This window comes from Lagenorhynchus albirostris, chromosome 1, assembly GCF_949774975.1.
Source record: "Lagenorhynchus albirostris chromosome 1, mLagAlb1.1, whole genome shotgun sequence".
NCBI classification, from domain to species: Eukaryota; Metazoa; Chordata; class Mammalia; order Artiodactyla; family Delphinidae; genus Lagenorhynchus; species Lagenorhynchus albirostris.
Window position 1 is genome coordinate 122,036,998 of NC_083095.1, and position 17,938 is coordinate 122,054,935.

General features: G+C 39.4%; 1 protein-coding gene across 1 annotated transcript in view; it reads right to left on the reverse strand.

Moving 5' to 3' along the window:
- HERC1 (HECT and RLD domain containing E3 ubiquitin protein ligase family member 1) overlaps positions 1–17,938 on the reverse strand; it is a 171,482-nt gene that overhangs the window by 103,206 nt on the left and 50,338 nt on the right. Inside the window, exons 19-24 of the mRNA XM_060151494.1 lie at positions 12,442–12,556; positions 12,234–12,354; positions 10,261–10,432; positions 7,423–7,735; positions 6,855–6,975; positions 1,510–1,561 (exon numbers count right to left, since the gene is read on the reverse strand). Coding sequence (XP_060007477.1) covers positions 1,510–1,561; positions 6,855–6,975; positions 7,423–7,735; positions 10,261–10,432; positions 12,234–12,354; positions 12,442–12,556 — 894 coding nt within the window. The remainder of the gene's footprint in view (positions 1–1,509; positions 1,562–6,854; positions 6,976–7,422; positions 7,736–10,260; positions 10,433–12,233; positions 12,355–12,441; positions 12,557–17,938) is intronic.

Genomic DNA, 17,938 nt, shown 5'->3' on the forward strand with positions numbered 1-17,938 from the left:
ACATAGAAATTATAGCAACAATCCTTGCCTGAGCTAACCAACATTAGGAAGGGAAAAGCGTTCCAAAAATTTAATTCCTAACTCAAGTGGTTAAGGAAAAGGATACTCTGGCTAATTATGGCACATGAATTGCCAATTTTCAAAGAATTAGAAAATGATAAAATACATATTGCATGTTATACTAAACATCATTTAATTTCTTTGATATCACAAATACCCTATATTTTTTTGGAACCTTGATATGTTATAATACTAAAAGACTTTTCAATAAACAAAGCACCAGCTCTAGTCCCTATAATTCCTAATAGTTCCAAAAAAGAATCATTCTTAGTATTCTAAGTACCAACATTTCTTCTAAGTTATAAATACCAACATTTCTTCTAAGTTATAAACACAAAAATGAAAAAACTGTGGGTGCATTTCTTCCTCTCATTCCTCAACCTTCCCTTACTTCTCACTTTTTTTCCTGTAGAGAACCTAACATCCTGCCAAGGAAGTTATCAAGAGAAGGGTTCAATTCTGAAATATAAAAGACAATACAATGGGAAAAAACAGTTTTCCTTCAGGCTTTTAGAAAACTTCCACTAATGGCAACTTTGAACATTTCAAGTTTTCACAACCACAGAAAAAATGGGTTAATAAAAGTGCCAATTTGGGGGCTCCCCTGGTGGTGCAGTGGTTGAGAGTCCACCTGCCGATGCAGGGGACATGGGTTCGGGCCCCGGTCCGGGAGGATCCCACATGCCGCGGAGTGGCTGGGCCCGTGAGCCATGGCCGCTGGGCCTGAGCGTCCGGAGCCTGTGCTCCGCAACGGGAGAGGCCACAACAGTGAGTGACCCGCGTACCGCAAAAAAAAAAAAAAAAAAAAAGTGCCAATTAATCGAGAATAATACTTGGAGAGTTTTTAGTTACCTTGGATTTGTATTATCTAAAACTGCTGTTCTTTCCATCTATTTGTACATACAAACAAGAGTTAACTATATTATTCATTAAGATACAGCTTTTAGCAAATGAGCTTAACTCTTGATGAACTCTAAAATCGCTCCTCATGGGAAAATTTTATTTTTAGAAATCATCTGTTCATCTCTTATATGCTTTGCATCTTGAGAGGCAAAGAGGAAAAAAACTAGAAACTTTCAGTTTGAAAGTGTGTATGTGTGTATGAAAGGTGAATGGGGTAAAGAGTTCTCCCTGTAACACCATTTAAACTATAGCAACTATACCATTGAGCTAAAGCATGGCAAATTATGTCCATAAACCCCACAATGTAAAGCACTGCTTCCAGAGTTCCATGGGACTTTTAAAAAGTCAAAACATGACAAATGAGAAAGAGAACTGATTATTAACTCCTAGACATTCCTAGATCTTTTTTTAAGGGTGATCTTCCTTTTAACTTTTCTGATAAAATGTTTCTAACTTTTTTGCAATAATGTTTCAATGACAATCAGATCTAAACATATCAGATATAAAAAGAGCTACTTCACCAGATATTTAATATTTAATACTTACCTCTCTTTCTATGAGATGATGCCAAGTCCAAATCAACATTTCGTCTTCCACTCTGTTAAGTTAAAAATAAATAATAAAATTTACTTGTGAAAATTATTTAAGATTAAGATTTAATAGAGTACTAAATAAAATAAAAAGTAATCTGCATAATCATAGCAATGTGCTACTTATTCACCAGTCAAGTCAGGCTAAGGACAAAAAGTCTCTAAAAACCCACTGAAAACAGTTCAGGCACATGACTCTGAGATACTAAAACGCAAAGTCAATATGCACATTAATTAATAGTGTAAAGTAGCAGAACTTTTTCTTTGTTGTCACCTTTTTCTTCTTTGAAATCTTTGTCTTTTATCTTTCTAACACAGTATGATCTCTTATTAATACCCGATGCCTAGAGCCCCTGTAGCAAAGTCCCATTTTCCAAAATCACTACTTGTTCTATCCTCACTTTCCATTCTTTTCAAAACTATTAGCCTTGGCTAGGTGTATAGAAGAAGAGAATCTGATGAACCCACACTAACAGAAGAATAACACAGTCCTAAGCTTTCTGGTAGTATTTTAAAAGACTTCAAAATGTTTTTAAAACCTCTTAAAATAAAGAAATCTCAAATGGTTAAACTGCAGTCAGCTTAATAAAACAGTGAAGGCTTTCAGGAAGAAAGGAAGTGTGTGTGTGTGTGTGTGTGTGTGTGTGTGTGTGTGTGTGTGTGTGTGTGTGTGTGTGTGTGTGTGTGTGTGTGTGTGGTGGGGAGGCACTGGTGACAACTATCTACTCTATGTACAGATAGCCATATACAAACCCATGACTTAGATTTATGCACAGATTTGACATTATGGTCTCAGCAATTTCAATTGCACTTCATCACACAATAAAAAAGTTGGTGGCAAAGAAGAAAGGCTGCAGAAGTGACTGTTACAGACCCATTTAGGAAATGTCATTTAGAAAATTTTTTCCTGGTAATACATATGTACCCACATTGTGGATAAATACATTTTGTTTTACATATACACACACACACCCCAGAAATAAGTACGTTCCCAGGCCATTTAATGCTGGAGAAAACACCAAACAGTTGTCACAACAGTTCCTGAAGACAATGCCATCTCATGCAATATAACATTTTTATTACACAGTACCTTTGCCATGAGGGCTCATGGAAGAAATTTATCTCAGGTCTCAGAACCAGAAATATCTGAGTTTTTCTTGAAAACCTGGTTTTTATCTTTTACACACTGTGAATCATGCAACTCGCGTTTTTCCTACTTGCTGGCCGATCTCTGGCAGAACATCACAGGATATGTGTAGAGGTGTACAAATCTTACTCAGGGCTTTATTTTCCTCTCTCAGTTCCTTTAATTCATTCTCTTATACTTTTATAAATAGTATTTATTTTTGTATGCTAAATCAAATCCTTTGTGAAAGAGGGCGGTAGGGAAATGAGGGAGGTAGATTAGGAGAGCGTAGTAAGAAATGCTGGTAAGTATGACATGTGTCAATCAAACAGTTAACTGTGTAACTGTTGACTTAGGTTTCTGTGGTCACTAAGACAGAGTAGATAATATATCACATAATACTCTTTACGAAAGAAGGTTAAAACTCAGATTTAGCATCAAGCTGGTTAACTTCAGTTATTTTAAGAAAGCATTTCATTCACTGACAATTCAGGATAAACAAGTACTACCAGATATCAAAGACATCAATGATAATCCTAAACAACCTCAGACAGAAGGGTAACATATTTCAGCTGGAAAATCCCACACTGCCCCCACGGCTTGCTCCTCTTCGTCTACAGGAGGCTCAGCCTGAAGGCTCAGCCCAAGTCTCCTCACCCACAACAGAATCTGCTCTCTCTAGTTCTTGACTTTTCCACCTTTTATGACACAATCTTTCTAAATATTCCATAAGAAAAGTTGATTAAGAGTCCATCTTTCCCAAAAATGTGTTTCTTAATCTTTTTAAAATTCTGTAGAACCTAGACATGGCAATTATATCTAGGTTCAACCCACCTCCATTTATCTGTCTTCCCATTATGTTTTGAAAACATAACTTTCAACATGTTTTAAATTGTATTACTAAACTTGTTGTTCACAACGACCCCGCTGAGGCAAGTATAACAGGTAGTGGTATTCCCCATTTCAAAGATAAAAATGCTGGAGCTCAGAAAGGTTAAGTGTCTTGCCCCAGGTCAAATTCAATACAGTCTATTGTGACTAAGTCAGATTTCATTGTTTGCTTCCAAAAAGTACGCCACTTTAACTACATTTATCCTCATCTTTTAACTTTCATTTCAGTTGAAATGAATTATCAATCATTTACAATATGCAAAGCACAATGTAGGAGACATGAGGGACATTAAAAAAAACTCTAGACCTTCTAAGAGGTCTACTGGAAAGAAATACTAATAATACATAAGTAAGTCCAAAATGAGACAAACCATTAGTGGTTTATTATAGATACTAACAAACTGCCATGTAAATAACAGACAGAGTCACCGTGAGTAATCTTAGGAAAGTTTTCTGGAAGAGATGACATTTTAACCAGGCCTTAAGAGAGAGGCAGGACTTCATCAACAAAACCCAGGAGGACATTTAAGGCAAACGATGCTTGAGCAGAGGCTCAAAAGGTATGTTTGGAGTCTGGCAGATGGACTACTATGCTCTGGCAAAAATGCAGATTACCGCAGGGCAAAACTGGCTTCAAAAGCAGGCAAGCAACATTTTCCAGAATCTTTGATTTCTGGGTAGGCAGTGCAGAGTCACTGAGTTTTTTTTTAATAGGAAGGTAGCATGACCAGCAGGTGTTCTGTTGTTGTTCTTGTTGTGTTTGTGTGTGTGTCTGTGTTTTTTTTTTTTAATTTATTTATTTGTTTTTATTTTTGGCTGTGTTGGGTCTTCGTTGCTGCGCGCAGGCTTTCACTAGTTGCAGCGAGCAGGGACTACTCTTCATTGCGGTGCACAGGCTTCTCACTGCGGTGGCTTCTCTTGTTGCACAGCATGGGCTCTAGGCTCACCGGCTTCAGTAGTTATGCCACACGGGCTCAGTAGTTGTGGCTCACGGGCTTAGTTGCTCCGTGGCATGTGGGATCTTCCCGGACCAGGGCTCAAACCAGTGTCCCCTGCATTGGCAGGCGGATTCTTAACCAGTGCACCACCAGGGAAGTCCGTTGTGTACGTTTTTAAGAGCTCTACCTCTGGCAGTATCAAAGGAGAGGAACTGGAAAAAGTAGGGAGATCAGTTTGAAAACTACCAGTTCAGGCAAAAGTAACAAGGGCCTATATTGAAGAGTGGAAAGAACAAATAGGCACAGAAATTTTACCAAAATAGATTAGACAGACATTCATTCGTTAAAAAAATATTTAATGACTGCCTACTGTGTGCCAGGCACTATAGGTACTTGGGATACAGCAGTGAATAAAACAGCAAAAACTTCTATCCTCAGGGAGCTTATATTCTAGTGTAGACTAAGAGAAACTGATAAATATAGCAAATAATGTTAGGTGCCGGGGGTGAGGGGGACAGAGCAAGGCAAAGCAGACAGAGTGAATATCTGGAAAGGAGAGCAAACTGGAATTTCAAATAGAGTGGTGAGGGTAGGTGTCACTGAAAAAGTAACATCAGAACGAAGACTTGAAGCAAGGGGATTTGCCTACAGACAACAGTATTCCAGTCAGAAGAAACAGCCATGTAAAGGCCCTATGGGGAAGTTGTGTGGTATGTTCATGGAAAAGCCAAGAGGTGTCAGTGTGGCAGAAGGAGAGCCATCAAGGAAGAGAGTAGCAGCAGAGGAGATCAGAGAGGAGTGAGGCCAGGATATGTAGAGTCTTATAGGCCCCTGCAGGGACCTAGGCTTCTACTCTGAGAAATAGTAAAGTCATTGGAGGTTTTGAGGAGAGAAGTGACATGATCTGTTATAAAACTGTCACAGGGCTAGGAGACTAGATAATGAGACTGATCAACTTGGAAACATAAATGGACAGAGAGGAATCTCAGTAGACGGCAAGACTGGGAACGTGAACTGGGAGCACAGAAATAATAACGGGAATGAAGAATAAATGGAGGAAGAACAAACAAAAACAAACAATGAAACTTGCTTGAAGACACTGTTCAACTTTCCTCAGGGGAGGAATCTTTCACGCTTAGAAGTTTCTTTTAAACAATAGCTTCATGTTTATGTAGCACTCTATACTTCTCAAAAATATTTTCACATCCAGTTTCTCAATTCATAAGAGAAGAATTTCAGAGCTAAAAATGAATCTCAATCCAAAAAACCCAGAGTTTCCGTTTGCGCTATCATGTGACATGACCAAGGTCTCAAAGCTATTCATCAGTAGGATCGGGTTCAGAAGCCAAGTCTAACACATGACCACCTACACAACAGTCACTACTATCCTCATATCATACAATGGGACACTAAGGCCCAGAGAAGTCAAGTAGCACATACAGATTCACATATAAGGCAGAGGATCAGCCAAAATGAAAATCCAGCTATCAACTCTAAGTCCAAAACTATTCAAATAGAAGCTATCTATTAGACAGCTTTCATTCTATAATTTATTTTACCCGTCACACTATAGCACATATTACTTTCTACTCCTTATATAAATCAGCATCGCACTTCTTTGATTTTTACCTTAAATGCCTGCAGTTCAGGTCCTGAGGCTTTTTTGATAGAGAACTGAGAGCTACTGAAAGATTTTAAGTAGAGGAGATATAAACAGATTTGTATTTCAGGTATATTATTCTAGTGAAATGTTGAAGATGGGCATAAGACAAGAGATGGGGCAACCAGTTTGGAGAGTTTTGTACCAGGCCAGGCAAAAGAGAAGGAAAGTTTGAGACAGAGCAGTGGCAAGAGGGATGGGCAGGACATAGTACAAAGATATTAAGAGTAAAATTTTCAAGGTTTGACTAATTGGACTGTGGGGAGTGAGGAGGTTGCAGGGACCAGGAATTAAGAAAAAGTAGAGTCAAGGATGAACCCAGGTTTCCAGCCTGGGTAGTTAATAGTAACACTTACTAAGATAGGGAATGTGAGAGAAGAGGCTTAGGAGAAAAATGAGTTTATTTTTGAATAGGTTAAGATTGTGGTCACCTGAGATGTTCAGGTAGAACGTCCATCAAGGAGTCAAATACGTGAATTTGGAGTTTAGGAACAAGTCAGAGCTAAAGAGAGATATCTGAGTCACTAACATAGAGATGATAAATACCTATGCAATATAGTTATTTCTCTTAAAAGTTCTTTTAAAAAGGTTTTTGTATGTCTAAAACAAACGTATATTACTTACTCTAACCAAAGTCTTACGTTGCTATACAAAATTCCTTCTTTACTAAATCTAGGTATACCTACCAGTGCGTAACCCTCTTCATCTGATTCAGGCTGAGACAAATCAGATTCACTCCTCGATTTGATCAGTCTATAATTTGGACTTGCGTGGATTAGCCGGCTCTCTGCAGTAAGACTTTCACTCCTGTCTCACATGCACAAAGAAAAGTTTTTCGATTTGGGACTGTTAGTGAACATAAAATTGAATGGAACTAGCAGCACAGAGATAAAACACACACACAGTGAGGAGTAATTATGTCTGTCAATGGAAAACCCTTGCTCTCAGTCAGGTCTAAGCACAAAGTCCTTCTCAATTACATCAGAATAATTTCCATGCCACTAAATTACAGAATTATGCCAATCAACTACTGTTGTTTACATGTGTGAAAAATTGTGCCTCCTCATTTAATCAGAAATTTATACTCCAGGCTGAATTAGTATCACTCTTTACATTAAATTCATCCTTGTCAATTTGTATTTCCTCCTCCATGTCTGTGTTAATTTCAGAATACAATAAGTGAGAATAAACCATTTCAATGCATAAAGAAACAAGGAGAGGAGAGAAATGTTTTAAGTTTCTAGTCAGTCCCACCTGGTCATAAGTCCACCCCCTTCAGAGGCACTTGTGGAAGGCTGCTGCAACTGTCCTTCTTCCCTTCGCTTCTGAAGCTCATCAATCACAGGACTTACTCCTAATATTAACAGGGCACATCGATGGATCACGGAGTTGCAGGCAGCAGTGTACACATCCTGACCCTCAGGAAGGTCTGTGCTGACCCTTCGCTCTTGCTGAGACTGAGGAGGTGGATCATCAGCTCGAGCCCCAGACCCTGCCCCACTGTTCATTCTATCTCGATCTCGGCTACGAGCTACTTCACGGGCTGAGAGGAAACACTGAAAGATTTCTGTAACATGTAACACAAAAACAAGGTCTTAACACATGGGGAGAGAAGAGCAAAGAAAATAACAATAAAAACAGTCAAAAAGTTTGGACCAAAAACTTATTGAAAGAGGGAAAATCATTTTTTAGACATTAAATACTAAGTTAAATTTTATCAAAAATACACGTATAACATTAAACTTTTTATAAAAATTACAATAGGAAATACTTATGCCTTTACAGAATTTATATTTGGTTGATTCTATTTCTACTCTTATGAGTTTGATCAGTGGTTTGCAAAGTGTGGTTCTAGAAGAGCAGCATCAACATCATCTGGCACTTGTTAGAAATGAAAAATACTGGGCCCATCCCAGACTTTCTAATCAGAAGCTCTAGGCATGGAGCCAGCAATGTACGTTTTAACAAGCCCTCCAGCTGATTTTGAAGGCCATTAAAGTTTGAGAATCACTGGGTTAGATAAAAATAACTGCCTATTTCTGAAATGTTCACAACCTTGGTTTGAAATTGTCAGGTTACAAAAGAAACAGACAAAAGTTAAGTTGCATTAGTTATAATGAAGAGCCCCCTTTCCCCTTCCGAAGTCCATATAATTCCTAATACCTACACTTTGTTGTATTTTAAACATATTACATAAGCACAACCATTAAAGGTCTTTGCTGAAACAGAATCTGGTTATAATAATATGGCCAAGACGGCCCCCAGAGTCAAATAGTATCACCAGGAATGTCCATCTTATGCCAGCTCTTCCCAATTCACAAGTGTAAAAAGTGGGTTTAACAAGGTTCTGATGCAGTGATAGGTATTTCACAATAGGAAAAGAATGTTTTACTCAAATTTAAGTGAAGATGGTATTTTTAATGGGGAACCCAGGCAAGAAAGTTTGTAAAATACTAGATTTGTCTGTTAATATGGAAGTACAAACTTTAAAAATGCATTTGTATATTTCAAAGTATTATTATGACAATATATTCATTATGCTGTTGAAAGTCCCTTATTTCTAAGAAAGTCAAAGCAACGAACTAACAGTCTAGAGCTAGAAATCAGTTAAAGTAACTAAGAGAATGGTTACTGGAATTTGGGGCAGACCTGGTTCTAATTCCAGCTGCTACGAACAGTGGCCCTAGGCACATAATTTTGCCTCCTTAAACCTCAGTTTGTCCATCTTTAGAACAGGGTAATACTAGAAATCATCTAGGACGGAGAGGATTATGAGTTAATCTATGTGAAGCATTTGACCCAGTGCCCAGCATATAACTGATGCTCAAAAATGGCAGCTAGTTTAAAAATTATTACTCCCTGGGTAACTATTACGCTTTCTTTTAATATAATTGAGGGTTATCTTTTGTTACTGTGCTTTCCCCTTTGGTCTTTGCTTTTAGGAATTTCTAAACTAAGTCTTAAGTTCATCTGTAAATGTTCCCTCAGCCTAGGTTTTAAAATATAATTATTCTCTGGGAATTTCCTGGCGGTCCCGTGGTTAGGACTCAGTGCTCTCACTGCCAGGGCCCAGGTTCAATCAATCCCTGGTTGGGGAGCTAAGATCCTGCAAGCCATGCAGCACAGCAAAAAAAAAAAAAAAAAAAATATATATATATATACACACACACACGTTATATATATATATATATATTTTAATATATATATAAAATTATTCTCCACCTCCTCATCTCCAATCCCCTCTTCTCCATCTGAACCTTATATTTCTCCTCTTGTTTTAATGGGTTTTGGCCTTGTTTTGAGTCACCTCAAAATCATTTTTAGAAGTATGCACAACACAGATAAACTGATAATAAAGTAAGTGTCAAATTGACTGAAATATATATACAATCTCAATACCAAATGCATAGATGGCCAAAATGTTTTAGGCTACAAAAGTAAATATACACTTTAACTTGAAACAGCCAGATCACTCAAAAGATAACAAATATTTCAAAGCTTCCATATTTCTCTTTAAACAGCTAAATGATTACATTTTAAAACTATCTGTAGCCTTGTAATAAAAAAGTATGAAAAATGTCATTCACCAGCCAATAATATTCTCATGTATATTCTTGCTCTCTACTGAAATCAGCAGTGCAGTCAGTGGGGGAAGTTTATAATTTAAAAAGTTCTACATATGGAAAATAATTGGGCTCTCCTAATAGGCTTATTTAGAAAGGGGCTCTCTTCCTCACCACCCAGAGGCCAGCCAGGTGAATGGACAACTTGGTACCCTCCAGAGAACATGCTTTGAATGTCCCTATCCAATGACTCATGGGCATCACTTCATAAATGAGACTCAGTGGAACAGGTACTGTTTCCAAAAGCCTGCTTCCAGAGCTTTTCAGCCCAAAACATGCAATCCAACAGCTTCAGGACGGAACTAGCAGTTGTAAGAACTGAAATGTAGCTAATCAGATCATCAGGAGAATATCACACCTCTTTAGAAAAACTGTAAGGAAATGTTTTTGCCTCTCTCTTCTACAGTCAGTTTCCCTACCAAAAAGAATGCCACAGTGTGTATCTGTAAAGCAAGACGGATATACTCACTGCCAGCTGTCATCACTTCGTGTTCCCGTTCTTCCTCCTCATCCCCCGGCTCTGGATGCCCCTCTTCCCTATCTCGCTCAGCCTGTTCTTCCATTTCAGCTTCTTCATCAATGGTCCGGGTAAATGAATGCTCCTGAGGATCAACATCTGCAGAGTCTTGGTTTTCCGAGATCTTAAAGAATGATCAGAGCTACACTGAATATATATATTTTTTAATTTTGAAAAATATCATTAAAACCTTGATTTTTTATCATGGAAAATAATGCTAATAGCAGTAATAACACATGAATTTTACCACAAAAACAAAAGATATACTGGATAAATCTGAAAAGATTAGAAAGAATGTATGTACACAAAATATACAGAAACATCTAACTATGCTCTCTTTCTCAATATTTTGATTAAAATGTCATGCTGTAAATTGACTCATACATATTGCTGTTCTGCTGTAAACTGCTAAGTTAAAATGAGTTGAGTACGACACCAAGCATAAAAGGTAAAGAACATGAAATGTGATTCCATTCAGTCTCCCTCAAGCTGTGTATGTTATTGTTACTCTGTATAAATGTTTAATAATGCTAATTTAAAACAAAACAGCATTTTTAACCTTTTTTTGGTGAAAAACTTTAAGTTCTACTCTCTTAGCAAATCTCGATTATACAAACAGTATTGTTTTTAATTATTTTCTTTACTTTGTTTGTCCCTGAGGAAACCAAAAATTAGAAATCTGGTAAGGACAATGTTAATTTTATTTCCCATAGTGGTTATGCTACCTCGCAGTCATCTAAAGAAAAGAGTCCTTACAACAGTGGTGAAGAGAGTCACAAACATCCCACATATTTCAGTATAAAGCACAAGTGAAATTTTTTAATGATATCCTCAGATGTACAATAAAAGTTATTTTGTGATTCATGATTGGATGGGGATACTGAGCAGTCAGTCAGACTCACAAAATACGTAAGTCATGTATCTCCACAATATTTAAGTTTCAAATTTGAGACTCAACAAAATGGCTAATTAGTATATTTCATGGGCTTTCAAGGTCACTAGCAAATAGTTGGATCCACAAATATTAAATCAGTGCATGCCAAAAGAATACTATAACACAAATGTAGAGATAAAGTTTGGTTTTTAAAATCTAAGATCTAAATAATGGAGTGCAAAGCATCTAACATATGACATTTCAAAGTAAGCACTTTTGAAGGTGAGGTATCAGGCTATACTCATAATTATAGGATCGTGCTATCAGGATTACCAAGCACTTTAGAAATCATCTCATTTTTGTTGCAAGAACTACTTCTGGAACATCCTTAATGAAAGTTTTCAATCTTTACCTCCAGCGGTGGGCAACTCTAATCATTAGAAGGCTTTTTTCCTTACATTCAGCTAACAATGATTCTCCATTCCGTTGTTACCCTTTGGTCCTACCTGTGCCCTCTGGAACAACAGGGAACACATTTATTTCCTCTCCTACATGGAAGTCCTTTAAATATCTTTAAGGCACCTATCATACGACTCCCCTTTGCTTTCATTCTCTAAGCTAAACATTTCTGACACTTTCCAGTTCTTGTATAAGATGATTTTCAGACCTTTAACCAATCTAACTTTGCTAATATCCCTCATAAGTTATGGCACCCCAAATCAAATAGGATAATTCAAACGTGATCTGATGAGCGAAAACAAAGGAATAATATTTCATATGATTTGGACAATTCAATTTGTTGTTATTACCTATATGGCCTAAGAATATATAAACTTCCTTAGCAGCCATATCACACTTGATAAGTGGGTGGTTAAATAAACCCCCAATCTTCTACTCATCCAATTATTTTCACTAGAAAAAGAACTACTCAATATTTATTGAACATCTGCAATAATTAAGCCACAGTTTTTTTCCCCTCACATACACAAATATGGAGCTATCTCTCACAGCTTGCAGAAAAACATAGAAATTAACTGATTTCCAACTTTACCCATCTGTCTCTTGATGATGACCTGGTCTGAATAAGTTCAAGGTTCTTGCAAGCAAGTAAACGACTTCGAACTTTGTACACACAACGGTACACTTCTGATAAGCTTTTACCAGGTTGATATCTAAATAAAGAACCAAAATAGAAAAGTTACTTAACTTCTGACATCATGAGAGCAAATATTTGTCTGAGGATAGTTTAAGTTACTTGCCGGCTTTCTCCACATGCTTGACTGAGTAAATTTGTGTGTTTCAGAAGAGCTGCAAGAACAAATCTAGACACAGTGTCCAAGAGTGACTCATTACTTAAAGTTGCACTGTCCCAATCTGAAAATAAAAATGATACACTGACATTTCACAGAAAACAGTTCAGAGGTAATTTTAATAGCTTTAGTAATCTAACACCTGAATTTTATCGTTTTCCTAAGCAGTTATTTAACAAACGCACCTACTAGATCCCGCATACTGTGCTAGGAACCCAGCAGTGAACAAAACTAAGTCCCAGATCTCACAGAGCTTATATTCTAGTTGTGGTGGGGGAGGGGTATGAGGCGACAATAAATAAAAACATTAATATGACAGATAAATGCTATGGAGAAAAATAAAGCAGGGTGAGGAGAACAGGGAATACTGTACTGTGTGGGTTTACTATTTTTTATAAGCTGGTTTGGGAAGGTCCCCAATAAGGCTACAATCAAGCAGAGAGATCTAGATGAGGTAGGGGAAGAAGCCACACAAAGTGTCCTTTCAAAAAAACTATGTAGAGGCCCTGCCTGAGTTCAAGGAGGACAGAGCAGCTAGAGCAAAATGTGCATGCACGAGAGTGGTAGGAGACATTAGAAAGCTGTCTGGGGTCCAGATCACATAGGGCCTTGCAGGCCATTGCAAGTCCTCTAGGTTTTACACTGAGGGAAATGGGAAGGACCATTAAAAACTGTGAACAGAGGTACGGGATGATGTGATCTGTGTTTTAAAAGGCTCACTCTAACTGCTGAGTGCAGAATTTACTATAGGAACAGCAACAGCAGAAGTAATTATTACATAGTAGTAGCAGTGGGGTTAGTAAGAAGTGGTTAGACTCCAGATGTATTCTGAAGATAGAGTTGAAGAAATCTGTTGATGGATCAGATGTGCACATGAGAGTAGACAAGGATGACTATAATGTATTTAGAATGCAGTTGGCTTTTACTGAGAGAAGATCACAAGGACAGCCCTTTGGGAGGATAGGTATCTGTAATCAGGAGTCTGGTTCTGAATACTATGTATTACACACCCTAGTGGAGATACTGAGTAAACTAGTCAAGTATGTATATATGTGGTATTTGAAGCCATCAGATACTGTGAATACATGTATATTTAGGTAGGTAAGAAATGAAACATTTGGACAGAGATGAGTATGTGCAATTGAAAACCCAAATCACAGCATTAGATGATGAAAACTAGTCAGCTGCTTTCTTTAATTCCACGTTAGCACACCAGTTCTATAATTTAAAAATGAAATACATTCAGTAGATTCCAAATGGGGATGGGAGGTTTACCGTCTACTCCCAGAATGTCTGCTAGACTCTGTGAATTTGACAGATTTACCATGTTACTTAAAAACAAAACCAAGAACGGAGCCCGCGTTTCCGCAGAGCTGTAACTCCCACAGCTCGGGGTCTCTTCCCTCCGCCATCACGGAACGGCCCCAGAGCCCGAGGGGAGGGCGGCCTCACTGAGGCTGCCGGCTCTGGAGGGGCCCCGGCGGCCGAAGCCGTGACAGTTGTGGGGATGGCAAGCCGGGAAGATGGCGGAAGAGTAAGCCACGGAGATCACCTTCCTCCCCACAGATACACCAGAAATACATCTACACGTGGAACAACTCCTACAAAACACCTACTGAACGCTGGCAGAAGACCTCAGACCTCCCAAAAGGCAAGAAACCCCCCACGTACCTGGGTAGGGCAAAAGAAAAAAGAATAAACAGAGACAAAAGGATAGGGACGGGACCTGCACCAGTGGGAGGGAGCTGTGAAGGAGGAAAGGTTTCCACACACTAGGAAGCCCCTTCACGGGCGGAGACTGCAGGTGGCGGAGGGGGAAGCTTCGGAGCCGTGGAGGAGAGCACAGCAACAGGGGTGTGGGGGGGCAAAGCGGAGAGATTCCCGCACAGAGGATCGCTGCCGACCGGCACTCACCAGCCCGAGAGGCTTGTCTGCTCACCCGCCGGGGCGGGCAGCGCTGGGAGCTGAGGCTCGGGCTTCGGTCGGAGCACAGGGAGAGGACTGAGGTTGGCGGTGTGAACGCAGCCTGCAGGGGGTTAGTGCGGCACGGCTGGCCGGGAGGGAGTCTGGGGAAAAGTCTGGACCTCCCGAAGAGGCAAGAGACTTTTTCTTCCCTCTTTGTTTCCTGGTGCGCGAGGAGAAGGGATTAAGAACGCTGCTTAAAGGAGCTCCAGAGACGGGCGCAAGCCGCGGCTAGAAGCGCAGACCACAGAGACAGGCATGAGACGCTAAGGCTGCTGCTGCCGCCACCAAGAAGCCTGTGTGCGAGCACAGGTCACTATCCACAGCCCCCTTCCGGGGAGCGTGTGCAACCCGCCACTGCCAGGGTCCCGGGATCCAGGGACAACTGCCCCGGGAGAACACACGGCGCGCCTCAGGCTGGTGCAACGTCACGGTGGCCTCTGCCGCCGCAGGCTCGCCCCGCACTCCGTGCCCCTCCCTCCCCCCGGCCTGAGTGGGCCAGAGCCCCCGAATCAGCTGCTCCTTTAACCCCGTCCTGTCTGAGCGAAGAACAGACGCCCTCCGGTGTCGTACACGCAGAGGCGGGGCCAAATCCAAAGCTGAGCCCCTCGGAGCTGTGAGAACAAAGAAGAGAAAGGGAAATCTCCCCCAGCAGCCTCAGAAGCAGCGGATTAAAGCTCCACAATCAATTTGATGTACCCTACATCTGTGAAATACATGAATAGACAACGAATCATCCCAAATTAAGGAGGCGGACTTTGAGAGCAAGATTTATTATTTTTTCCCCTTTTCCTCTTTTTGTGAGTGTGTATGTGTATGCTTCTGTGTGAGATTTTGTCTGTATAGCTTTGCTTCCACCATTTGTTCGAGGGTTCTATCCGTCTGTTTTTTTAATATTTTTCTTAATAATTACTTTTTATTTTAATAACTTTATTTTATCTTACTTTATCTTCGTCCTTTCTTTCCTTCCTTCCTTCCCTTCTTTAGACAACGAATCATCACAAATTGAGGAGGTGGACTTTGAGAGCAAGATTTAGGATTTTTTTCCCCTTTTCCTCTTTTTGTGAGTGTGTATGTATGTGTATGCTTCTATGTGAGATTTTGTCTGTATAGCTTTGCTTCCACCATTTGTCCAAGGGCTCTATCCGTCCGTTTTTTTTCTCTTAATAATTATTTTTTTATTTTAATAACTTTATTATATTTTATCTTATTTTATTTAACTTTATCTTTCTTTTTTCCTTCCTTCTCTCCTTCCTTTCTTCCTTCCTCCCTCCCTCCCTCCTTTCTTTTTCTTTCTTTCTTTCTACTTCTACTAATTCTTTCTACTTTTTCTCCCTTTTATTCTGAGCCATGTGGATGAAAGGCTCTTGGTGCTGCAGCCAGGAGTCAGTGCTGTACCTCTGAGGTGGGAGAGCCAATTTCAGGACACCGGTCAACAAGAGACCTCCCAGCTCCACATAATATCAAATGGCAAAAATCTCCCAGAGATCTCCATCTCAACACCAGCACCCAGCTTCACTCAACAACCAGCAAGCTACAGTGCTGAACATCCTATGCCAAACAACTATCAAGACAGGAACACAACCCCACCCATTAGCAGAGAGGCTGCCTACAATCATAACAAGTCCACAGACACCCCAAAACACACCGCCAGACGTGGACCTGCCCACCAGAAAGACAAGATCCAGCCTCATCCACCAGAACACAGGCACTAGTCCCCTCCACCAGGAAGCCTACACAACCCACTGAACCAACCTTAGCCACTGGGGACAGACACCAAAAACAACGGGAACTACAAACCTGCAGCCTGCAAAAAGGAGACCCCAAACACAGTAAGATAAGCAAAATGAGAAGACAGAAAAACATACAGCAGATGAAGGAGCAAGATAAAAACCCACCAGACCTAACAAATGAAGAGGAAATAGGCAGTCTACCTGAAAAAGAATTCAGAATAATAACAGTAAAGATGATCCAAAATCTTGGAAATAGAATAGACAAAATGCAAGAAACATTTAACAAGGACCTAGAAGAACTAAAGATGAAACAAACAACAATGAACAACACAATAAATGAAATGAAAAATACTCTAGATGGGATCAATAGCAGAATAACTGAGGCAGAAGAACGGATAAGTGACCTGGAAGATAAAATAGTGGGAATAACTACTGCAGAGCAGAATAAAGAAAAAAGAATGAAAAGAACTGAGGACAGTCTCAGAGACCTCTGCGACAACATTAAACGCACCAACATTCGAATTATAGGGGTTCCAGAAGAAGAGAAAAAGAAAGGGACTGAGAAAATATTTGAAGAGATTATAGTTGAAAACTTCCCTAATATGGGAAAGGAAATAGTTAATCAAGTCCAGGAAGCACAGAGAGTCCCATACAGGATAAATCTAAGGAGAAATACACGAAGACACATATGAATCAAACTGTCAAAAATTAAACACAAAGAAAACATATTAAGAGCAGCAAGGGAAAAACAACAAATAACACACAAGGGAATCCCCATAAGGTTAACTGATCTTTCAGCAGAAACTCTGCAAGCCAGAAGGGACTGGCAGGACATATTTAAACTGATGAAGGAGAAAAACCCGCAACCAAGATTACTCTACCCAGCAAGGATCTCATTCAGATGTGATGGAGAAATTAAAACCTTTACAGACAAGCAAAAGCTGAGAGGGTTCAGCACCACCAAACCAGCTCTACAACAACTGCTAAAGGAACTTCTCTAGACAAGAAACACAAGAGTAGGAAAAGACCTACAATAACGAACCCAAAACAATTAAGAAAATGGGAATAGGAACATACATATCGATAATTACCTTAAATGTAAATGGACTAAATGCTCCCACCAAAAGATACAGAATGGCGGAATGGATACAAAAACAAGACCCATATATTTGCTGTCTACAAGAGACCCACTTCAGACCTAGAGACACATACAGACTGAAAGTAAGGGGATGGAAAAAGATATTTCATGCAAATGGAAACCAAAAGAAAGCTGGAGTAGCAATTCTCATATCAGACAAAATAGACTTTAAAATAAAGACTATTAGAAGAGACAAAGAAGGACATTACATAATGATCAAGGGATCGATCCAAGAAGAAGATATAACAATTGTAAATATTTATGCACCCAACATAGGAGCACCTCAATACATAAGGCAAATACTAACAGCCATAAAAGGGGAAATCGACAGTAACACATACATAGTAGGGGACTTTAACACCCCACTTTCACCAATGGACAGATCATCCAAAATGAAAATAAATAAGGAAACACAAACTTTAAATGATACATTAAACAAGATGGACTTAACTGATATTTATAGGACATTCCATCCAAAAACAACAGAATACACATTTTTCTCTAGTGCTCATGGAACATTCTCCAGGATAGATCATATCTTGGGTCACAAATCAAGCCTTGGTAAATTTAAGAAAATTGAAACCATATCAAGTATCTTTTCCGACCACAACGC